Source organism: Triturus cristatus, chromosome 1_2 (genome assembly GCF_964204655.1).
Source record: "Triturus cristatus chromosome 1_2, aTriCri1.1, whole genome shotgun sequence".
Lineage (NCBI taxonomy): Eukaryota > Metazoa > Chordata > Amphibia > Caudata > Salamandridae > Triturus > Triturus cristatus.
Window position 1 is genome coordinate 1078564749 of NC_140580.1, and position 25490 is coordinate 1078590238.

At 49.5% G+C, this 25490-nt stretch overlaps 1 protein-coding gene across 8 annotated transcripts in view; it reads left to right on the plus strand.

Moving 5' to 3' along the window:
* Nucleotides 1-25490, plus strand: part of SEC16A (SEC16 homolog A, endoplasmic reticulum export factor) — a 559433-nt gene that overhangs the window by 160378 nt on the left and 373565 nt on the right. For all 8 annotated transcript variants that reach the window (XM_085612981.1, XM_085613007.1, XM_085613017.1 and 5 more), the window contains exons 13-14: nt 9118-9199; nt 9374-9491. In XM_085612981.1, coding sequence (XP_085469107.1) covers nt 9118-9199; nt 9374-9491 — 200 coding nt within the window. The remainder of the gene's footprint in view (nt 1-9117; nt 9200-9373; nt 9492-25490) is intronic.

Sequence of the window (25490 nt, forward strand, 5' to 3'; positions counted from 1 at the left end):
GCACCATCCAACTGCTCCACCAACTAGGCTTCACGGTGAACTACCAAAAGTCCCACCTCATACCATCTCACACAAAGCAATATCTCGGGGCCACTATAGACACCTCCAAGGGTATTGCCTATCCAAACTCAGCCAGAATCACAAGCATTCAAGCCTTACGCAAAACATTCCTTCCTCAACACTCTCTTCCAGCAAGAGTGTTTATGAAGCTCATAGGAATGATGGCGTCTTGCATCTTCATAGTGCCCCATGCAAGACTCCACATGCGTCCACTTCAAGAGTGCCTAGCACAACAGTGGAACCAGGCCCAGGGGCAGCTGACGGATCTGGTGTTGGTGGACGGCCGCACACATCACTCTCTGCAGTGGTGGAACACCACAAACCTTTCCAAAGGGCGGCCGTTCCTGGACCCGGTTCCTCAGGTGACTCTAACAGCGGACGCATCGCTCTCTGGCTGGGGAGCGCACCTTCTACACCTTACCATGCAAGGTCTATGGACGCCACAGCAAAAATCGCTCCACATCAACCATCTGGAGCTCTTGGCGATCTTTCTAGCCCTAAAATCCTTCCAAAAACAGATTTCGGGCAAAGCAGTCCTCATTCGCACAGACAATATGACTGCAATGTATTATATCCAAAAACAGGGGGGGACACACTCTCCCCAGCTCTCCCGCTTAGCCCAGAGCATTTGGAGATGGGCAATTCCTCAAAACATCTTCCTCCTGGCACAGCACGTTCCAGGCGTACAAAACACCATGGCAGATCTGCTCAGCAGACAAACGCAACAACTACACGAATGGGAACTGCATCCACAAGTTCTTCACCCATTCTTCCAACAGTGGGGGCATCCTCAGATAGACCTCTTCGCCACCCACGAAAACAAAAAATGCCCAAGCTTCGCCGCCAGATACCCACACCCATTGTCCAAGGGCAATGCGATATGGATGAACTGGTCAGGCAGATTTGCATACGCCTTTCCACCTCTCCCACTAATTCCATTAGTGGTCAGGAAGCTACAACAGCACTCCCTCACACTCATTCTGGTAGCTCCGACGTGGGCCAGGCAGCCGTGGTACACCACGCTACTACAACTGTCAGTGGTACCACATCAAAAACTGCATCTATCCCCATGCCTCCTAACCCAGAACCATGGAGAAATCAGGCACCCGGACCCAGCTCAGCTCAACCTGGCGATCTGGCTCCTGAAATCCTAGAATTCGGATACCTTAACCTTCCCCCTGATTGCATGAACATCATCATGGAAGCCAGACGTCCTACCACTAGAGCATGCTATGCCGCAAAGTGGAAAAGATTTGTAATTTACTGCCGTAACAATACAATCAACCCTCTAGATGCATCCATACAGCACATCATATGCTATCTGCTCCATCTTCACAGGTGTAACCTGGCATATTCATCCATACGCCTACACCTAGCAGCGATCGCTGCTTATCTACAAAACAGACAGCATTTATCACTCTTCAGAGTGCCCGCTATTAAAGCCTTCATGGAAGGCCTTAAACGAGTAATTCCTCCCAGGGCACCACCTTCCCCTGTATGGAATCTAAATTTAGTTCTTACACGACTAATGGGTCCGCCCTTCGAACCAATGCACAAATGTGAGCTACAGTTTCTCACCTGGAAAACAGCTTTCCTTGTAGCTATCACTTCCCTTAGAAGGGTTGGTGAAATACAAGCGTTCACCATACAGGAACCCTACATACAAATGCATCACAGCAAGGTCATACTTCGCACAAATCCGAAGTTTCTGCCCAAAGTCATTTCCCCCTTCCACCTCAATCAATCAGTGGAATTACCTGTCTTCTTTTCGCAACCCCAATCTGTTGCAGAAAGGGCCTTACACACACTTGATGTGAAAAGGGCGTTGCTATACTACATACAAAGAACGCAACCCTTCAGGAAGACTAAACAATTGTTCGTTTCCTTCTCTCCACCACATAAAGGCAACCCCATTTCTAAATCAGGGATAGCTAGGTGGATTGTAAAATGCATACAAATTTGCTATCAAAAGGCAAAGAGAACATTATCTGTTCCTCCAAAAGCCCACTCTACAAGAAAGTTAGGGGCTTCTATGGCTTTTCTCGGGAATATACCCTTAGATGACATCTGCAAAGCAGCCACATGGTCTACACCGCACACCTTCACAAAACACTATTGTGTAGATGTGCATTCCAAGCAGCAAGCTAGGGTGGGCCAGGCTGTACTAAAGACACTTTTTCAAACAGCTGCAACGGATACCGGTGGTCGCCGCTAAGGTTGGGTACTGCTATATAATCTATGCTAAGTGTACAATCTGCAGCTCATATGCCTCGAACGGAATATGCTACTTACCAGTATGCATCTGTTCTTGGCATGTAGAGCTGCAGAGTTGTACACGCCCACCCGCCTCCCCGGCTACCTGTATCCGTTCCAGTACATCTTATTTAGATACAACACATGGGTTTCTCACTGTTATTACTACGCTCCATCATTTCCCTGTTGGCGAAAAACAATCTGAGGATGGAGCCGAAGCCCATGCGCAGTACGGACCGAAGGAGGAGTCACCAAACTCGTGACTTCCAAAGACTGTCCAAGAAGAAAAACAAACTGCAAACATCCGGGCCCAACACCAGATGGCGATCTATGCTAAGTGTACAACTCTGCAGCTCTACATGCCAAGAACAGATGCATACTGGTAAGTAGCATATTCCTTATTTGTCAGCTCGCCGAACAGGCCAGACGGCCCTAAAAAATAGCTCGCCCGATGAGTGGACGAGTAGATTTCTCAGGGCCTGGCTTGTGCCAGGCATAAATGTGGCATCTCCTTGCACCCATTTCAGAACACTCCTGACCCTGAGGAAGGTTAGAAGAAGACTGGACCTACTGTCTGTGACCTGAGAGTAGTCCTGAAGGACTGTACCTGCTCCGTTTTGTACTCAAGACCAAGATGTGGACTCCAAAAGTGATTAGACTGACTTCCTATTTGAGATACAGGGATAGAACAAGCTACAAGATGCATTTCCTGCAACTGCCCAACTAACAAGTGGCAACTGAACCTAGACTCGACCCTGCTGTTTGCCTCTGCCTTACCCCCTTTTAGTCTCTAAGTGATTCCGCTTGACTTCCAAGGGGACATTCAGAATTGTAACAATGTGGTGGTTTGGGACTTCAAACATTTTACCATCTGACTCCGTCTTTACCAGAACAAACCTGGTTGTTGTATCCGACCTGCGCTCCATCATGGCCAGCCTCAAATTGCGCCTTAGTCCTGGTCTACCACGACCATTGTCTAGCATTGGCACGTTCTACTTCTTGGTGCCAATCCTACTAAAAACTTGAAAAATTCATATCTTCGATTGCCTTTATTGGATTTTGTCATTCTGTTTTTTAATTTTTTTTTTATTTACTCTACTTTTCTAATTCAGCTTGAGATTTTTATTGTTTTGCAGTTTTACTTTTTCTGTTTTGCTACTGCATAAATACTTTACATGTTGCCCTAAGTTAAGCCTGTCTACTCTGTGCCATAGCTACCAGGTTTTGAGCAAAAGTTCATTTAGTGCCTTGAATGATTTACCCTGACAAAGGTTGTGATTCTTCCTTGATGTGGGTAGTAGCTCACCCCAAATATAATCAAATTTCGTACGAGTAGTTAGTTTCAGTTTTTGAGTTTTCATTAACCCTTGTCTCTTGGCACTGGATGCCCGAAAACGTAATTAAAATGGAGAAAAATAAATGTTCTAAGGTAAAGTGTTATTGAAATCTAATTATTCACACAGGCAATTTAGGTATAAATAAGCTGTTCTATTTTTAATCTCTGTAGAAATATCCTTTAATTGTTCTAGATTAACTCAAGCTTCTAGTGTTCAGTAAGCTATGGCGTTTTAGAAGCATTTGGATAGTGACCTTCATGCCAGGATATTCCCTTGCTGTTGAGTTGTATAAAGCTGAGCGTTAAGGGAGTGTTTTCCATTAAACCTCTATGTGAATTGACAATTCTAAGCACTGTGCTCCTCAGCGAAGAGGAATGACTATTTAACTCTTCGCTTAGTGCTTTCTCTGAAGGTCATGGAATAGGATGGTGCATCTTTAAGGTGTACCTCTTATTTGAAATGGAATATCGAGCGGATTTGTTATGTTTCATTTATTTTAATTTACGTTCTAATGCAGAATTGCATGATGTGTGCATTTCTACAATTGGTATTAAATAGTTTGTAACTGTAAGCTTGTATCTTAAAACAAAACTGTGAGAAAGTACCTCTTTTTGCATGGTTAGCCCCCCACGTTTTGCCTGTTTTGATGTGGTTTCAAATGTAGTGCACGGGTTCCCTGCCAAACAGGTCCCCTGTGCCAAAGCTCCTACCCCAAAACAAACTCCCAATTGGTACTTCTGCCCCCTGTTAGTCCCTAGTAAATGGTACCCGGGGCCTGAGAGCTGAAGAGGTTCCCTTGGGACCCCCTCACTTGGACCATGCCATTGCAGCCTGCATGCCCCTGTGAGGGAGAGAAAGGACAGAATCAAATCAACATGGCACCCTGCCTGGGAGCCATGCCAACTAGCACTGCCTGGCAGCATAGGTACGTTATCCCTCTAGCAGGCCTCACAGCCCTAAGGCTGGGTGCACTATACTACTAGAGTTGAGGGCATATCTGAATGAGCAGATATGCCCCTGCACTATTGGGCACCATTTGCTGATCTTGTAAGTGTCAGTGAAGCCATAGAGAGTACATGGGCTGGGAACTCGACAACTTGAGTTCCACAGCATCCATATGGCTTCACTGAATACAGGAGTGTTTGGTACCAAACTACTTCTTTCAATAAACCTATACTGATGCCACTGTGGGATTTATCATAACCTGTATCTAGAGGGTCCTCATACGTGCCCCCTGAATTCCTACCAACCCTGGTGTGGTCTCTGACCGGCTGTAGACAGCCAGTCACGACCAGACATGCTTCTGGACCCCTGGGTAGAGGGGATCCTGTTCTCTGGGACCAGAAAAATGCATATCCTGGGCAGAGGAGTCATGCCTTCTCCCCTAGAATGGAACAGTGCTCGAAGAAGGTAAGCTTTAAAGTCTTGTTGCCTTTGTCATGCGGCCCCCAGCCTCTGCTGCTAGCAGCAGATGGTAGCCCCTGGTTTAAACCCTCACTTTGAGCGAAAAGCCGGCAGGACAATTGAACATCATAGGTGGTGTGCCCACCTCTGCCAACCTCTCCCCTAAGGTGGAGGAAGCCAGGTGAAGCGCAACTTCCAGTCCCCGCCATCTTGAAGATGGGGAGGGGCTTCCAGTCAGAGTGGCATAATAGAGGGTGTGGTCACTCCAGATAGGGTGCCCATTGGCCCTACCTGCTACTCCCCTAAAATGCCTTCTAAATTTACTATTTAGGTGGCTCCCCCAGACTTGATCTTAAGATCTGCGATTACCTAAGAATAAAGAAGATGCCCTGCAGCAGAAGCCAGAACACAACTGCCTTGGCCCTAGCCCTACCGGCTTGTCTCCAGCTTCGATCCTGCGACCTGTCTTGAAACCGTGACCTCTGAAACAGGTTCCCCGCAGGAACTGGAACAAGATCACCACCGACCAGCTCACCGCGTCACTGAACCAAAACCCTCCCGCCAGATCAACGGACCCCAACCAAGCAGCCCACAACCTCGCACAATGGATCACCAACTGCGCCGACGACCTTGCACCCCTGAAAACGCATCCCAGCAGGCCCAGAAGCAAGTAATCCCCGTGGTTCAACAACGGCCTCAAGAACTCCAAGAAGAACTGCCGCACCCTCGAGAAAGCCTGGCGAAAGAACCCGACCACAGACAACATGACCGCCCTCAAGCACGCCACCCGCAAACACCACCAGCTGATCCACACCACCAAGAAGACAGCACTCAAGGAACGATTAGACAACAACGCACACAACAGCAAGGAGCTCTCCAGCATCGTCAAAGAGCTCTCCAACCCCAGCGCCGGAAACCACGACATCACTCCATCACAAGACCTCTGCGACTCACTCGCCACGTTCTTCCACAACAAGATCGCAGACATACACAACAGCTTCGGCGAACAGACCACGCACCCAACCACAGAACCAACGCCCCCCACCACCACCCTCCGCAACTGGACCCCAGTCAACACCGAAGACACCATCCGGACGATGAACACCATCCACTCCGGATCACCAACCGACCCATGCCCTCACCACATCTTCAACAAGGCCGACTCCGTCATCGCACCCCAACTCCGGGACATCATCAACTGGTCCTTCAACACCGCCACCTTCCCGGAAAGCTGGAAGCACGCCGAACTCTGCGCCCTCCTGAAGAAACCATCGGCAGACCCCACCGACCTCAAGAACTACCGCCCCATCTCGCTGCTCCAGTTTCCTGCCAAAGTCATCGAGAAGACAGTCAACAGACAGCTGGCCGCCTTCCTCGAGACGAACGGATCCCTTGACCACTCACAGTCCGGCTTCCGAGCCAATCACAGCACCGAGACCTCCCTCATCGCAGCCACGGACGACATCCGAACCCTGCTCGACAGCGGCCCTCATCCTCCTGGACCTCTCCGCAGCGTTCGATACTGTCTGCCACCGCACCCTGGTTCAACGCCTCAGCAACGTCGGAATCCAAGAAAAGGCACTGGAGTGGATCATCTCGTTCCTCGCCGGAAGAACCCAGAGAGTCCGCCTCCCCCCGTTCAGATCGGAGGCCACCGAAGTCATCTGCGGCGTACCACAAGGTTCATCACTCAGCCCCACCCTCTTCAACGTGTACATGAGCCCCCTCGCAGCCATCGCACGCCAACACAGCCTCCACATCATCTCCTATGCCGACGACACCCAGCTGATCCTCTCCCTCGCCAACGACCCCGCCACCGCCAGAACTAACCTTCACGAAGGGATGAAAGAAGTAGCCGAGTGGATGAAGAACAGCCGCCTGAAACTAAACTCAGACAAGACGGAAGTCCTCATCCTTGGATCAACACCATCAGCCTGGGACGACTCCTGGTGGCCCCCGGCCCTAGGCAGCGCACCCAAACCAACGGACCACGCGCGCAACCTGGGCTTCATCCTGGACTCCTCCATGTCGATGACCAGACAAGTCAACGCCGTCTCGTCTTCATGCTTCAACATCCTACGCATGCTCCGAAAGATCTTCAGATGGATCCCCACCGAAACCAGGAAGACGGTCACCCAGGCACTTGTCACCAGCCGACTAGACTACGGAAACACCCTCTACACCGGAATCGCAGCCAAACTGCAGAAAAGACTCCAACGCATCCAGAACGCCTCCGCACGACTCATCCTGGACACCCCCCGCCACAGCCACATCTCCGGACACCTGAGAGACCTGCACTGGCTCCCCATCAGCAAAAGAATCACGTTCCGCCTCCTCACCCACACACACACAAAGCCCTCCATGACCTAGGCCCCAGGTACCTCAACAACCGCCTGACCTTCTACACTCCCACCCGCCAACTATGATCGACCAACCACGCCCTCGCCGCCGTTCCACGCATCCGAAGAGCCACCATGGGAGGAAGATCCTTCTCCTACCTGGCAGCCAAGACCTGGAATTCCCTCCCCATCCACCTCCGACTCACCCAAGACCACCTCCCCTTCAGGAAGCAACTCAAGACCTGCCTGTTCGAGCAGTAGCAGACACCCCCCTCCCCCCCCCCCCCACCCCACACACCCCCCCCCCCCCCCCCCCCCCCCCCCCCCCCCTCCCCAGCGCCTTGAGACCCTCCAGGTGAGTAGCGTGCTATTCAAATTTCTTGATTGATTGAAACCCCTGGGAGGACTGTTGCCTTTGAGAAAGACTTAGATCTTCCATGTACAGCGGACCTGTCCAGAAAAAAAGGACTCCAAAGACTCCAGATCCGCATCCCCAGCCCACTTTGCACCTGACGCCCACGGCCAGAGTCTGAGTGGCTCACCTGTGCAGGGAAGTCTCCCCGGCGATCCTGACCTGGTCTCCAGCGTTGGTTGACCTCTCCTGCCCTCCACGACCACACCTGCAGTGTGAATCCAGAGGCTCTGCACCCCGACTACGAACGGCTCCACTAAGAAGATACCGCCGTCGAAAGGCACCCGACGCCCCTGGACCTTGGTGAGCTGAACCAAGGTACCTCTATGGTCCTCTACATCCCAACTTACCTCTGCTGTCATTGGTCTTTCTCTTGCAATATCCGGTGCCATGCCTGTAGCCTCTTTTTCCGTCCAAAGAATCCTCATTGAAAAGTATTGGCCTCCCAACGTCGAATTTGCACCCTGCTACCGGCGGCCCCTGTGCCGCTTTGTGCCCCCCTTGTTCTTGTGCTAACCCCCAAAGCTTGGCCCCTGCAACCGTTTTACTTACAAGCAAACACTGTGGCTCCAGGCACCCCCTGTCTCCATTGGAAAGCATTGGGTCAAACTCCAGATTTGACCTCTGCACCCGGCCGCTCCCTCATCGCTGGTGGTGCAATTTTGGTACTTACCTGGCCCTGACTGACTTTTGGCTCTGAAGACCGAGATTGTAAGTGGAACACTTAACTGTGTAACCTCAATATTGTTTTCCTATAGGATAACATTGGACTGTGTGAAAACGTTTCTAAATTGTCGATTTTTTTCAAAGTGAAAAGTATTTTAATTAAAATGTTCTTACCTTATTACGAAGACCTGTGTCTTAAAATAAAGTGCAGACATAGTATAATTTTATAAAATTGGTCCGGATCGCCTTCTTGAGTCGTGTGTCCATTATTGATTGTGTGTGCAATAAATGTCTTGCACTCCTCTGTGTTAGGGCTAAGCCTTCTCACCCACACTACCACTAATAGAGCACTTTGGGTTTTACATTGAGCCCTGTACACGTTTGGGGGACCCCTGGACGCTGTGCACAGTATTACCACCTAGTGATAATATCATATACATAGCCAGATTCCTACAAAACCAATCTGGTGAATAGTGAGTTAAAGAGTAATGTGGAGTAATACTGACACTTTCTATTCTTTGCTCCTCTCTTTGTTGAGATAATGAACAGTCTGCATTTATTAAAGTTATTTTTCTGAAGCTTATGAGTACCTCGAATCAAAAGTAATTATTGTACAGTAATACTGCAAAAACCTTGTCTCGTTTAGATTTGCCAACAGCCTCCCAATTAATGATCCTCTGCAAACTGTTTACCAGCTCATGTCTGGGAGAATGCCAGCTGCGTCTACGGTGAGTTATGCTCATAATAAATAGGTGAGGGCTATGGTATGCCGATATTAATGCACGTTCAAACTTATTACTTTGGCCCAATTGATAAATCCTGCTTTACAACATGAATTGCTATAGAAACGATTTTGCCTTATGTGCTTCCCTGTTTTTCATCTTTTCTGTTTCCCTTTTTAGTGCTGTGGAGATGAGAAGTGGGGTGACTGGAGGCCTCATCTTGCCATGGTGCTGTCTAACCTAACCAATAATATGGATGTGGAGACTAGAACTATTACCACTATGGGTGACACTCTTGGTAACCAAATTTTCTAATTATATAGGAGTGGGTGATTAAGTGAGCACATTTATAAAGTACTTTGTCACTAATTTAACCATCTGAAGATGGTGACCAACATACTAGAATGGGCTGATCGGTAGTTAATGAAATTAGGCTGGTAACCAACTGGAAACCACCTTAACTCTCCTACAGTTTGGAAAGCTCATGAGGTACTTTACTCATAGGGCTTTGCTGTTTCAAGGCAGACTTGTGTTTCTTTTTGTCACAGCAGAGTACAGCAGTAAAATAAGTTTAGAGGGCTCGGTAAGATCGCTAAATTGGCTAATGCGTCAATTGTAAATATCTCTGTGAAACCTGAAAGTCAAGGGTTCAGATTCTAGTGGGTGCAATCAGTCTTTCATGCTTCCAAGCTATATTTGAAATGAGTGCCATTGACTTGAATAATTAACACCAAGTATGGGTGGCCAGTGATGCAACAGATAGTTATGTGTGATTTTAAAATGTGTTTATTGCTATAAGACGTCTCAACTATGTCATCTTTAGATCCACTTGCTGTGAGATCATTCCACCAGCCAAGCCTTGGTGAGGCTATTGAAAAACTCACATTGTACACTTTCAGGCCTCACTGAATGGCAGTCTTTTTAAGAGGCTCCTTTATTGTCAGAGAGTGCCTTAAGCTTTTGCTTTTCACCTTTCCTTTTTTAGTGTTGAGCCTGCGAAAACCTACACTAGCGCATGCGTATCGTTTGCAAGACATTGTTAACAAAAAAGGGCTTGGAACCCACCCATTGCTTACAATTTGTTGGCTTGCGTAGCACTCTTTTCCATCCTTGTAACTGCTCACTGCAGGCCTAGCATCATTTCCATTCTTCTCTGTGGCGCAGGGACCAAACACTGATTGATTCAACTTGATCAGTGCCCGTCCTCTGCTCCCAATGTGGATGAGGTACTATTTTGTTCTTTTTAACTTCTAGTGCCCTGCAAACAGAAGGGGTATGACTGGCAAAAATGTGCCCAGCACGACAAACAAAATTTGCTAAGTTTTTTTTTTCTTTTCTAGAGTTAACTTTCTCTTATTTTTCCAAGTCTTCTTTTTGCACTCTGTTAGGCGCTGTCCTAAAAAGATGACTATTATCTTGTTCGATAGAGTGCAAAGCCACATCGTTTCATTTTTGTGTCGTTTTTTTAAATTATGAAATGCAGTTCACCCCAATCCACCCCACCCATATTCAATCCGCCCCATTCCAATCCACGCCAATCCATCCCACACCAAACCGCTCAATCCAATCCACCCAGGGGCGGTGACTCATTAGAGCATTGGGGTGTTGTCCCACTTGTGTTATGGGCCCCCTGACCTGCTATTAATGTGAGCAAAGTGCCATTTATAAAAGTGTACTGTTTACATTGTGCCCGCGGCGTGCAGGTTTTGCCGCAGGCTGGTTGCATAATTGAGGCTGGCGCGGGTCCTAAGCCAGTGCCAGCCTGAGGGAGGTGAGGCTTGCATAACATTATTGGCACACTCTAGAGGCACCTGGGCCCAAGTGCACATGTCTGGTTGGACTGCTGCCTTTCTCCAGCCATCGTAACATGCGCACTAGACTTTCCCAGAGTGTCTCCGCCTTACTATTACTGAGCCGCAACACTGTCTCAGTAATGAGCGTTGCGCTTTCCTGCCTTAGCCAATCTAGATGCTTTTGTAACAGCAGGAGCAGCATCTGGGTTGGCTTAGAGGCACGTTCCCAGGCCAGGCCTCTCCTCTGTTGCAGACTGTGTTTGCATGTGACTTAGGCAGAGCAGCGCAGTAGTAGGCTGTCTCGCTCTCCCCTTTTCGTGCAGCATGGACAGAGACGGGCGTCTTTGGTAGCTGCTAGTTTTGCTATGGGCCTACAGCACGCATTTGAGTTTAAAAAGAGCTTCCCTTCCACAGTAAGTTCGAATTGCTTGGTTTCCCAGCTACTTTGTACGCCGTTGCGTTCTCAGTATCTTCCTGTTGTGAATTCCAAAAGCATCTACCCCCATGTTTCCCAAGGCAGGCCCTCAAGTGTTGCATGTAAAGATTTGTATTATTTTACGCTTTTGGTTTATATTCACATGCTGCACAACATTAGTGAACACCACAAAGGGAAAATAGGTGTTCGAGGTGGGTGTAGCGGACGCGTGAGTGGTCGGAGCTACAGGTGTTTCCAAGCGGGAACTTGTCGTATTGAATAATCATACATCCAAAATGTTATCTGAAAGTAGACCATTCAAGGAAATAAATGAAAACCAACGTTTTTTTGGTTGTCTTTAATGTGGAGTCTCTGGTGCAAATTTCCTCCTGACATAAATGTCTTTGAGAATGCTTTTGCGGGAGACACCAAAATGCCAGTATCATTGGAAAACACCATTAAGTTCCGTTTAACAGAAGGCCAGTATAATCAGTCCTTATACTAGTGATTTGGGGATACGTATATTACGCAGCAGGAAATGTTTGGTAGACAGTTGTATATATTGCCAACGTGTCGCAAGTTGCAAAGTGGCTGCTGACCATAAGGCAGTGCTCAAATAAAGACAATAAATAAACAAAAGACAGTGGCTTCGGGCCTATGCTTGTGCCAGTTACTGTAAGTGTTGGATAGAGACGACGGTGCATCTCGGTAGAAAGTAGTTTTGCCAAGGTGAACTACGGAATGTACTTTTGAATGATCAAGATGGCAAAAGGAATGACCGGCCGGACTGTAGTTAATTACAAGTGGGTCCCATGCTCTCCATGCCACTGGAGTCAAGCTAGCCTGGCTGATGAGGGGTGATACCCAGAAACTGGTCCCAGGATGTTTGTTTCCGGTCCAGGGATGATCTGGCCTGGCAGTTCAGGCTGGACTGTTCCCATGGGGAACCGGGTCAAGACTGATATGCATATGGCTGGGTTTAAACTGGAATGGCATGGGGAGCAAAGAAACAATGGATTTAGGCCCAGATCTCTGTACTGGGGTGAATGTTTGACATTGTTCAGCATTCTGTCCATCAATTGTTCTTTTTGCATGTAGTTAATTATAGATATCCATTAAATGCCCTTAAATGCATGACATACTTAACAAAGTATTAACTTCGGATTATTTCCTGGTATCTAAAGAAGTTTTTAATAGAGGTTGTCGGCTTTTATTTTACTATTTTACTGCAAAACCTCCCCAGTGCTGTTAATGTTGGAGTAACTGTTAACTCTATTTAGCAGGACGTGAAAAGACAGACATTTTCGCCCAGTGCTTAGAGTAGTTGGTTTCAGGTGGGGCCTGCCAGCACTCATTTTTGGGGACTGGCACTTTTTTCTTCATCTGATCTTCACCCCAAACAGTGTTGTTCAATGGCGATTGTTCAAATTACATAATTTACCCCTGACCGCCGCTACCAATTGCAGCACCAGGCACGTGACATGGCCCGCTCTCGCTCTCTCTCTCTGAGGATCGATAAAACTACTGTATTACTGATGTACTATTATTGCAAAAACTTTATTTACATGCGAGTGAGACTGCAAGGATTTTTACATTTTTTCACAATAGACTTGGGTTGTCCTGTTGTGTCATTTTCTTCACCAAGTTTGCTGGCCTCAGCCCTGTGTGCATGCCTTGCTTCCAGCAATTTTAGGCAATAATAAAAATGTCAAGATAACGCCGGTGATTAATGCTCTTCCTGGAATGAGATTGGAGGATTGTCTAGTGGCAGTTTTGACTCTGCGTAAGGTAGCGCAGACAGTTAATATGCCTGCTGCAAAGAACGTGTACTATGCAGATCACACGGTGCATATTATGTAAATAGGTAGGGGGGTTACTGCTTATGTCAGAGAGACCCTTTTGTTACTTGCAGTTTATAAGTTAAAATCATAATAATCTTGAGCAGTGAGCTATTAACTGTAATCAAAGAGCTGCATGCAAACTGTAAGTTGTATATTAGAGTGCTATGATTTTTTCCCCGGTCTTTCATTATCCTAATTTTGCAAAAAGGGCTGATTTGCATAGAAATCAGTTCTTATTAAAGTGAACCCCCTACCATGGTGTTTAAGTTTTTTTAAAAATCTTACTTTGTGCTTTTACAGACCAAGCACTCTTAAACTATACTGTATGGAAGATATGTGACTCTTGCATCTTGTCGTCCTCTGTCTCATGTAACGTTTCCTATACACTGATTTACACATGTGCGATTAACTGAGTATGAGTGTCACTATAAAACAAATTAAATGCATCTGAGAGAGAGAATGGTTATGGAGACTTGAGAGACACTGTTTAAGGGTGGTACCACTCCAATCCAAAACAGTCTGCCTCGCTCCAATCCGGCAATCCAAAACCATCTGCCCCACTCCAGTCCAAAACAATCTGTCCCACTCCAAACCAAAACAATCAACCTCCATCCAAAACATTCTGTCCCACTACAATCTGCCTCACTTAAATCTAAATAATCTGCCCCACTCCAAACCCCTCACTTCAATCCCCCTCACTTCAATCTAATCCAGCACACCCCAACCCACCCCATCTCCATCCCCTCCACCCCACCCCATCTCATCCACCCCACCCCACCTCCATCCACCCCATCTCCATCCACCCCACCCCATCTCCATCCACCACACCCCATCTCCATCCACCACACCCCATCTCCATCCACCACACCCCATCTCCATCCACCACACCCCATCTCCATCCACCACACCCCATCTCCATCCACTCCACCCCATCTCCATCCACCCCACTCCATCTCCATCCACCCCACTCCATCTCCATTCACCCCTCTCCATCCCAATCCAGTCTACCCTTCTCCTGTCCTAGAACCGGCGGCCCCCTTCCCCGCCAGCCCGAGAATGGTCGGCCCCCTTCCCCGCCAGCCCGAGAATGGTCGGCCCCCTTCCCCGCCAGCCCGAGAATGGTCGGCCCCCTTCCCCGCCAGCCCGAGAATGGTCGGCCCCCTTCCCCGCCAGCCCAAGAACTGTCGGGCCCCAGCCCGTGAACAGTCAGGCCAACCCGCCATCCTAAACCCATTCAGCCCACCCCAATGCAACCCACTCCACTCCAACCCACCCCACTCCATTCAAATAATTCACCCCTGCTTCAGTCCACCTCCTCTCACCCCATCCCACCCCACTCTACTGCAACCCACCCTAGCCCACTCTAATGCAGCGCACCCCACCCCACTCTACTGCAAACCACCCCAACCCTCTCCACCCTATTCCACCTCACGCAACTCTGTGCCACTGCACTCTACAACACTCTGCCACTGAACCATTGACCTCTACTCCCCTCTACTCAGCAACTGTACTCCCTCCCCCCCACTCCCATTCCACTCACTCCACTCTACCACTCTGTACTCCAACAAATCCACTCCACAACACACTGCTACCCCACTCGCTTCCCCCACTCTGCAGCACTCTGCTCCGCCGCACTGCAGCACTCTGCTCCCCCACTCAGTACGGTTTTAACTAAAAGTAAAAACGATGAAGCCAATAAGGACATGAACTCAGAATATCAGACACTGTTGGTGCTACTTAAATTGGAGCTGATTGACTATAAATCCAACATCTGTGGAATTAATTTAAACCGGGCCTGCACTTGTTAACAATGGCTACCCCAAGGCATGAATAACCATGTGAAGATCATGACAGCACTGTGGGAGACTGGTATTCCTTGAAAATAGAATGCTGTCTAGCGCAGAATTCTGATGAAACAAAGTTTTGAAATCATTCATTCATCTGTCAATCCACTGGTCTCCGATCCATTTGAGTAGAGATGCACTCCCAGTCTTTGCCCACTCAAGATATTTTTTTACCCTACAACTCTCATTTCCAAATGTTGTAATTTGTGGCTATCTTTAGTCCACCAGTCATTTTGTGGCTACATGTAATTTATTTTCTCGTTTTCAAGCTGCTGTTGACATATGAAGAACTTCTCACTTCCTGCATATTAGTTTTGTATTTGTTTATGGCATGAGGTATATTCGGCAACACGTCAGCAGTATCTGCTACTTCCGGTGAAGAGCTTGGGCCCAAATGATGCATAGAATAGTAGAAGTTTGTTTCTGGTGTAGTGGAAGTTTCACCCATGGACTAACGCCACTGATCTCATTTGCACTGAGCTGCTAATCTGCCTGTTTAACAAAAAAAAAAAATGTGCAGTAAGGTAGGATCCTTCTGCATGGTTCCCCCCCTTTTTGCCTGGTGTTGCTATGTTTTTCTGACTAGTGTGACTGGGATCATGCTAATCAGGATCCCAGTCTCCGTGCTTCTTCCCTAAATTGGACATGGTGAGTACTATGGTACACCGCAGCTTGGCTACTGACGTTACCTTGTAAGTCCCTAGTATATGGTACTAAGGTACCCAGGGCATAGGTACACCAGAGGTCCCCCATGGGCTGAAGCATGTCTTATGCCACCTGTGGGAGACCACTCAAATTGTGACTATAGGCCTGCCATTGCAGCTTGTGTCAGCTGGTGCTAGCACCACTTAAAACAAATATAGGTTTCCTTATATCTGAGGTCACTGCACTTAAAACCTATGTCACCCCCTAAGGTAGGCCTTTCAATCCTGAAGGCAGGTGCTCGGTTCTAAGTGTAGGGGTGCCTCTGCATGAGCAGGACACCCCTGCAACCTTCTGAGTGCATTCTCCCGGGTTGTAAGTGCACCAGCCATTAAGATACATAGTGGCCATGCGTCATTATGCGATGGCGATCTATAAACTGGCAGTAACCAACCCCGTCATGTGTGGGAGTTATGAATTCATGCACTGTAAAGCTCCTACGGGAGGCCCTCCGTGCTCCCGGTACCAGTCTTCTAGACCCAGACAGCAAACTATGGCTGCTGCCGACTAAATACTCTTCTGCCCTCCTGCTGCTGAGCCAAGCTCGAACAGAGGAAGGCAGGCTAATAGGTTTCCTGTCACAGGGATGTGTGACCACCTCCCAGACAGGACTTAGTGTATTGAGACAGGGTGGTGGGCGCTTGCCAGCGCCACTGAGACATTTGGTGCCCTCCTTACATAGTCCAGTTTGAACCAGCTCAGGGATCCGTTGGCTCCTGCTCTGGCACGAAAATGGACAAAGGACATAGGAGTATCCTCCCCACTGTCCAACCCCTCCCCTCGGACCTTGAATCGTCCCAACCCTTTCCTTAGGGTACTTATGGGCTTACCTGAGGGTGGGTCCCTATTTTTGTCGTGGGACAAGATTCATATCGAATAACACTTCAGCTTCAACCGTCTGGGCACTTTGGACTTCACTTTGGGAACCAAGACTGCAACTGGCAAGATGTAAGGAAGTGCCCTCTTTTTGCATGGCTGCCCCCACTTTTTGCTATACTGCTGATGTGGTTTGACTAAGTGTGCCCTGTGCTCCAGCCAAACAGTTGCCCAGGGCCTATCAATCAATCAATAATTTGTAGAGTGCACTACATACCCGTGAGGGTTTCAAGGCGCTGGAGAGGGGGGGGATGCTGCTGCTATAGGTCGAAGAGCCATGTCTTGAGTTGTCTCCTGAAGGTCAGCAAGTCTTCGGTTTGTCGCAGATATAGGGGGAGGGTGTTCCAGGTCCTGCCGGCTCGATGGGAGAAGGATCTGCCTCCGGAAGTAGTTCTCTGGATGCGTGGGACCGTGGCCAGGGCGTGGTCAGCGGAGCGGAGTTTCCTGTTGGGTACGTAGTAGGAGAGCCGACTGTTGAGATAGGCTGGGCCGGTTTTGTGGAGAGCCTTGTGTGCGTGGATCAGGAGCTTGAAGGAGATTCTTTTGTCGACTAGGAGCCAGTGCAGGTTCCTCAGGTGGGGGGGGGAGATGTGGTCGTGGCGCGGGACATCGAGGATCAGGCGTGCAGAGGCGTTCTGGATTCTCTGTAGTCTGTTGATGAGCTTGGACGAGGCTCTGGCGTAGAGGGCGTTTCCGTAGTCGAGTCTGCTGCTGACTAGGGCCTGGGTGACTGTTTTCCTCGTGTTTGTCGGGATCCATCTGTAGATCTTGCGGAGCATGCGGAGGGTGTTGAAGCAGGTGGAGGAGACTGCGTTGACTTGTTTGGTCATGGAGAGTTTCGAGTAGAGGATGACTCCCAGGTTGCATGCGTGGTAGGTGGGGGCCGGGGGGGGACCCCAGTGACGTGGGCCACCGGGAGTCGTCCCAAGCGGAGGGGTTGGACCCGAGGATGAGGATTTCCGTCTTGTCTGTGTTCAGTTTGAGGCAGCTGTCCTCCATCCAGTCTGCGACGGCCGTCATTCCCAGGTGGAGGTTGGATTTGGTGGTGAGGGGGTCCTTGGTAAGGATCAGCTGAGTGTCGTCGGCGTAGGAGATTATGTTGAGGTCGTGTTGTCGGGCGATGCGTGCTAGTGGAGCCATGTAGACGTTGAACAGCGTCGGGTTGAGGGAAGATCCTTGAGGGACGCCGCAGATGATCTTAGAGCGTTACAACAAACAAATGATGGACGGAATGCTGACAATGCAGACATTCTCCCCCAGTCAAGAGATCTGGGTTAAATCCATCGTTCTTTTGCCCACTACGCCACCCCAGTTCAGACATGGCCATATGCAAATCAGTCTTGACCCTGTGCCTCATGGGAACAGTCCAGCCCGAACTGCCAAGCCATGTCTTCCCTGGACCGGAATCAAGCATCCTAGGACCGGTTTCTGGCTATCAGCCGTCATCAGCCAGGATAGCTTGACTCCAGTGGCGTAGTGAGCACGGGTCCCACGTCTGGGAATACCCATCCCACTTAGGGCGAAAAGCGTTACAACAAACAAATGATGGACGGAATGCTGACAATGCAGACATTCTCCCCCAGTCAAGAGATCTGGGTTAAATCCATCGTTCTTTTGCCCACTACGCCACCCCAGTTCAGACATGGCCATATGCAAATCAGTCTTGACCCTGTGCCTCATGGGAACAGTCCAGCCCGAACTGCCAAGCCATGTCTTCCCTGGACCGGAATCAAGCATCCTAGGACCGGTTTCTGGCTATCAGCCGTCATCAGCCAGGATAGCTTGACTCCAGTGGCGTAGTGAGCACGGGTCCCACGTCTGGGAATACCCATCCCACTTAGGGCGAAAAGCGTTACAACAAACAAATGATGGACGGAATGCTGACAATGCAGACATTCTCCCCCAGTCAAGAGATCTGGGTTAAATCCATCGTTCTTTTGCCCACTACGCCACCCCAGTTCAGACATGGCCATATGCAAATCAGTCTTGACCCTGTGCCTCATGGGAACAGTCCAGCCCGAACTGCCAAGCCATGTCTTCCCTGGACCGGAATCAAGCATCCTAGGACCGGTTTCTGGCTATCAGCCGTCATCAGCCAGGATAGCTTGACTCCAGTGGCGTAGTGAGCACGGGTCCCACGTCTGGGAATACCCATCCCACTTAGGGCGAAAAGCGTTACAACAAACAAATGATGGACGGAATGCTGACAATGCAGACATTCTCCCCCAGTCAAGAGATCTGGGTTAAATCCATCGTTCTTTTGCCCACTACGCCACCCCAGTTCAGACATGGCCATATGCAAATCAGTCTTGACCCTGTGCCTCATGGGAACAGTCCAGCCCGAACTGCCAAGCCATGTCTTCCCTGGACCGGAATCAAGCATCCTAGGACCGGTTTCTGGCTATCAGCCGTCATCAGCCAGGATAGCTTGACTCCAGTGGCGTAGTGAGCACGGGTCCCACGTCTGGGAATACCCATCCCACTTAGGGCGAAAAGCGTTACAACAAACAAATGATGGACGGAATGCTGACAATGCAGACATTCTCCCCCAGTCAAGAGATCTGGGTTAAATCCATCGTTCTTTTGCCCACTACGCCACCCCAGTTCAGACATGGCCATATGCAAATCAGTCTTGACCCTGTGCCTCATGGGAACAGTCCAGCCCGAACTGCCAAGCCATGTCTTCCCTGGACCGGAATCAAGCATCCTAGGACCGGTTTCTGGCTATCAGCCGTCATCAGCCAGGATAGCTTGACTCCAGTGGCGTAGTGAGCACGGGTCCCACGTCTGGGAATACCCATCCCACTTAGGGCGAAAAGCGTTACAACAAACAAATGATGGACGGAATGCTGACAATGCAGACATTCTCCCCCAGTCAAGAGATCTGGGTTAAATCCATCGTTCTTTTGCCCACTACGCCACCCCAGTTCAGACATGGCCATATGCAAATCAGTCTTGACCCTGTGCCTCATGGGAACAGTCCAGCCCGAACTGCCAAGCCATGTCTTCCCTGGACCGGAATCAAGCATCCTAGGACCGGTTTCTGGCTATCAGCCGTCATCAGCCAGGATAGCTTGACTCCAGTGGCGTAGTGAGCACGGGTCCCACGTCTGGGAATACCCATCCCACTTAGGGCGAAAAGCGTTACAACAAACAAATGATGGACGGAATGCTGACAATGCAGACATTCTCCCCCAGTCAAGAGATCTGGGTTAAATCCATCGTTCTTTTGCCCACTACGCCACCCCAGTTCAGACATGGCCATATGCAAATCAGTCTTGACCCTGTGCCTCATGGGAACAGTCCAGCCCGAACTGCCAAGCCATGTCTTCCCTGGACCGGAATCAAGCATCCTAGGACCGGTTTCTGGCTATCAGCCGTCATCAGCCAGGATAGCTTGACTCCAGTGGCGTAGTGAGCACGGGTCCCACGTCTGGGAATACCCATCCCACTTAGGGCGAAAAGCGTTACAACAAACAAATGATGGACGGAATGCTGACAATGCAGACATTCTCCCCCAGTCAAGAGATCTGGGTTAAATCCATCGTTCTTTTGCCCACTACGCCACCCCAGTTCAGACATGGCCATATGCAAATCAGTCTTGACCCTGTGCCTCATGGGAACAGTCCAGCCCGAACTGCCAAGCCATGTCTTCCCTGGACCGGAATCAAGCATCCTAGGACCGGTTTCTGGCTATCAGCCGTCATCAGCCAGGATAGCTTGACTACAGTGGCGTAGTGAGCACGGGTCCCACGTCTGGGAATACCCATCCCACTTAGGGCGAAAAGCGTTACAACAAACAAATGATGGACGGAATGCTGACAATGCAGACATTCTCCCCCAGTCAAGAGATCTGGGTTAAATCCATCGTTCTTTTGCCCACTACGCCACCCCAGTTCAGACATGGCCATATGCAAATCAGTCTTGACCCTGTGCCTCATGGGAACAGTCCAGCCCGAACTGGGTCAAGACTGATTTGCATATGGCCATGACTGGGGGAGAATGTTTGCATTGTCAGCATTCCGTCCATCAATTGTTTGTTGTAACGCTTTTCGCCCTAAGTGGGATGGGTATTCCCAGACGTGGGACCCGTGCTCACTACGCCACTGGAGTCAAGCTATCCTGGCTGATGACGGCTGATAGCCAGAAACCGGTCCTAGGATGCTTGATTCCGGTCCAGGGAAGACACGGCTTGGCAGTTCGGGCTGGACTGTTCCCATGAGGCACAGGGTCAAGACTGATTTGCATATGGCCATGTCTAAACTGGGGTGGTGTAGTGGGCAAAAGAACGATGGATTTAACCCAGATCTCTTGACTGGGGGAGAATGTTTGCATTGTCAGCATTCCGTCCATCAATTGTTTGTTGTAACGCTTTTCGCCCTAAGTGGGATGGGTATTCCCAGACGTGGGACCCGTGCTCACTACGCCACTGGAGTCAAGCTATCCTGGCTGATGACGGCTGATAGCCAGAAACCGGTCCTAGGATGCTTGATTCCGGTCCAGGGAAGACACGGCTTGGCAGTTCGGGCTGGACTGTTCCCATGAGGCACAGGGTCAAGACTGATTTGCATATGGCCATGTCTAAACTGGGGTGGTGTAGTGGGCAAAAGAACGATGGATTTAACCCAGATCTCTTGACTGGGGGAGAATGTTTGCATTGTCAGCATTCCGTCCATCAATTGTTTGTTGTAACGCTTTTCGCCCTAAGTGGGATGGGTATTCCCAGACGTGGGACCCGTGCTCACTACGCCACTGGAGTCAAGCTATCCTGGCTGATGACGGCTGATAGCCAGAAACCGGTCCTAGGATGCTTGATTCCGGTCCAGGGAAGACACGGCTTGGCAGTTCGGGCTGGACTGTTCCCATGAGGCACAGGGTCAAGACTGATTTGCATATGGCCATGTCTAAACTGGGGTGGTGTAGTGGGCAAAAGAACGATGGATTTAACCCAGATCTCTTGACTGGGGGAGAATGTTTGCATTGTCAGCATTCCGTCCATCAATTGTTTGTTGTAACGATGATCTTAGAGGCATCGCATCGGATCGGAACGGGGGAGGCAGACTCTCTGAGTTCTGCCGGAGAGGAAGGAGGAGGTCCAGTCCAGGGCCTTCACTTGGATCCCGACGTCGTGGAGGCGTATGCGTAGAGTGCGGTGGCAGACGGAGTCGAAGGCGGCGGAGAGGTCCAGGAGGATGAAGGCCGCCGTCTCGCCGTTGTCTAGCAGGATCCTGATGTCGTCTGTGGCGGCGATGAGAGCGGTCTCGGTGCTGTGGTTACTGCGGAATCCTGATTGGGACGGGTCCAGGATGTTGTTGTCTTCGAGGTGACGGGTGAGCTGGGTGTTTACTATCTTCTCGAAGACCTTTGCTGGGAACGGAAGCAGGGAGATGGGCCGGAAGTTCTTGAGGTCGCTCGGATCCGCCTTGGGCCTATGTGCTTACCCTAAAACTGCATTGAAATCAAAACCCAATTGGCACTCTTTGGCCACAGTACAGTCCCTTGGAAAAGGTACCACATGTACCAAGGGCACTGTGGCAAGGGAAGGCCTCTGAGTGCTGCAGCACTTATTGTGCCACCCTCAGAGGCCCTTTACCTTTACTCCTGTGGAAGCGGATTATTAATAACCCACTTGTGCAGGGTCACCACTTCGTCCACGGGTTTTTAACAAGTAAGGAGGAATCGACACTGGAGCGAAGTACAAACCATAGGTAATTTATTAGCATTCACACTGAAGCCCTTTGAGCCCAATTGGCGTTGCGCACCTGGTGTGCTTACACCGCTCATTTCTCACTAGTGGAGACGTTACGGCATGACGTCATGCCAGATGAGCTTTGTACAGGAAGAGAAATCCTTTAAAGAGTCCTTTTCTCTCTGATTTCCCTTCCATTTTTTAAATTCAGGAGCAGCAACATTGTCGTGGTGTCACCAGGGCTTTAAGTGGAAGCTTTTTCAATATTCTATACTAGCCATAGTTGCTGCTTATTTCTCCTATGAAACTAACCACCATTGACCAAGCCAATACTCCTGACTTGTAGGTATGATGTTACTTGTTGTATCCTATATCTGGATGCAATGACAGAACCAGCCAGGCGGCACACTATGCCAAGCACAGATTTTAAGCAGACGTGTTTTTAAGCCACGTCCTTAATTACATTGGCCACGCCCCTTTGAGAGACCCCTCTCCCCCCAGTTTCATCCCACTTAAAGCTCTGGGTATGAGACACACACCTTGCACTTTGGATGTGTGGGTGGCGCAAGGCAGCCAAAAGTGTGCCAGTGCAGTAGGAAGGAGAAATAGCACCATATCCTAAGATATGATGCTGTTCTGCTGCCTCCCTTTGACACAATGCAGCTACTTTGGTTACAGCACTACATTACTTCACTTTTTGAAAATTTGATCTTAAATCTTTTTGTACATTTTGTGGCAGCCTATATGCGTACAATTGTAGAGTAATGAGTTGCATAGTCAGAGGGCTTTTAGTCTCCGGTGGGTCCTCATAGCACTATGAATGCATGTCACAGTGCCCAACTACACCAATCACAAATCAGTTCTGTGACTGTCTAGTTGCACACACAGACATCTGCAGTTATCGCATTACCCAATGGAGCTTTCATAACACGCAAGTGCATTTCTTATCGATTAATTTAGCTTGCACTTATGTTTTTTTAATTAAGGTGTGTGCATTACGTTTAATTCTAATTTAGCAGATGGCGAAAGGACAACAGAATAGCTGCAGAATAATTTGTTCTTTTAAGCCACGTCCCGGCCCCTCCTCCATTGCACGCAGGCTCACAGTTCCAGATGTTTTTATGCACTTTAACTGCTGAGGGTACCTTGATATGTCAACATGTTATGGTGGCCGAAACTCCTCGTGAAATCCAAGGGTCTTTTCTACGCACACAGTTTCTTCCTATTAATTGTCTTTCTTAAGGACGTGGAATGTAGTACCTCGGTTCTCTCTGGCTGAACAACAAAGATAGGGCGTTGGCCAGGAGTGCACAAGCACAGGTGACACAGAGGAGAGCTGGGAGGAGCAGACGAGTAACAGAGATCGGGAGGAGAAATCAAGGCTGAGAAGCACAGGGTAGAGGGAGCGGGCAGATACGAAGGGAGAGGCGCAGAGGACTGGGTCTAGAGTGAGCATGGGAGTTGAGGTTAGAGAGATAGGCATGATCTGCGGGCGGCTAAAGGTGAATGAAGTGACTTAGACTGACATCCCTGGGTAAGAGAGGGAAAGAACCAGCCCTGCACCTGGGTCGCCATGTGGAAGCTCGCTGGGTCGCCAGAGGTCGCGGCGAAGCCTGTAGTGACACGATTAAATCCTCGCAGGACCCACTCACTGGTTCATCCTTCTAAAGTCGATAAAACGCATGGATATTATAATAGTGTACTAACTTGACCCCAAGTCTGAGGATGAGAGGGCTGCTGGTCCCTCGCGGAGCCCAGACTCCCCTTTCCCACTGTAAACCCAATGTTGGTTTAAACAACAACTGTTCTTTAATTTATGTGGGATGCTAAGGGCTGGGGAGGTGGCAGGCTGCGGAGTCCCCCAGCTGTATGAGGTAATTATGATGTTTTCCGTAATTGCTGAAGGCAGGGCACATGCACACCCGGCAGCAGAAGAAGAGGGGCGGTGGGCAGGGGGCTGCAGATGACAGGCCCTCCATTGATGGGAAAGCGATGGGAAACCAGGGCGGCTCGGTCCGGGCCCCAGTGACAATGGAAGGGCGCACAAAGGGCGAGGGTAACCTGGACACGGAATTGAGGGACAATGGCTGCAGCCGTGGGTGTGACGGGCACAGGCTGGGCGCACGGCGCTATGGCACTAAAAGGGCACAACTCTGGACTCCGGCTGAGGCGGGATGGCGGAGATTGTTAGAGAAACAGAAGAAACAGAAATATGGGAGGAGAAGAACACCAGGGAAGGAATCAAAAGTGGAGAGAAGGTTACATCCCTGTGGCTGGAATTACGATCCAAGGCGGCGATGGTGCGAGCGAAGGGTACAAGGGAGAAAAGGAGCAGCTGTGTCTCTGAGAGAGACAGAAGGAAAGGTCTGTTCGGGGAGAGAGACAGACGGAAGGGTCTGTTCGGGGAGAGAGACAGACGGAAGGGGAAACAAATAGTGCTTACCCAGTAATTAAAGGCCATAGTCTAACGCCGCCAGTAAAATATCAAATCCTGGTGGGCGGGGCCAAACGGGGACAGGGCGGCAACAAGGAGGGACCTCCTTTACAATGAGAAGCCTGCGTTTGGCCTAAGCTATAACGCGAGCCAATGGGAAGAGGGTGCGCGGCTTCAAGACCCCTTCCTCAACAGTATTGATTTCAAGAAGCTCTCGGATGCCGAGAGTTGCGCATGCACGCTGCTATCGCCAGCCGAGACCTAAAAACGAGAGAATCAGATTTTACATTTACATTTTACATTTAAACACACCTTTGCAGGCTGCGTGTTTGGGTGCAGAACAAAGGGAAAAGTCGACATGGCACACATTCTTGTGTGCGCCATGACTACAACCCACTGCCCTGACATAGGTAAGCCATCCCTCTAGCTGGGTGCACTATACCAGTGGTGAGGGTACAGGTGCATGAACCCTGTACCCCTACTGTGTCTAAGCCAATTCTTAGACATTGTAAGTGCAGTACTGCCATTAAGAGTATATGGCGCTGGGAGTTTGTCATTACGAACTCCACAACACCATGATGGCTTAACTGAAAAATTGGATATCAAACTTCTCAGCACTTTAAACCCACACTGATGCAAGTGTGGAATTTAATTAAAAATGCACTCTGAGGGCATCTTCAGGATGCCCTCTGAAAAACGACCT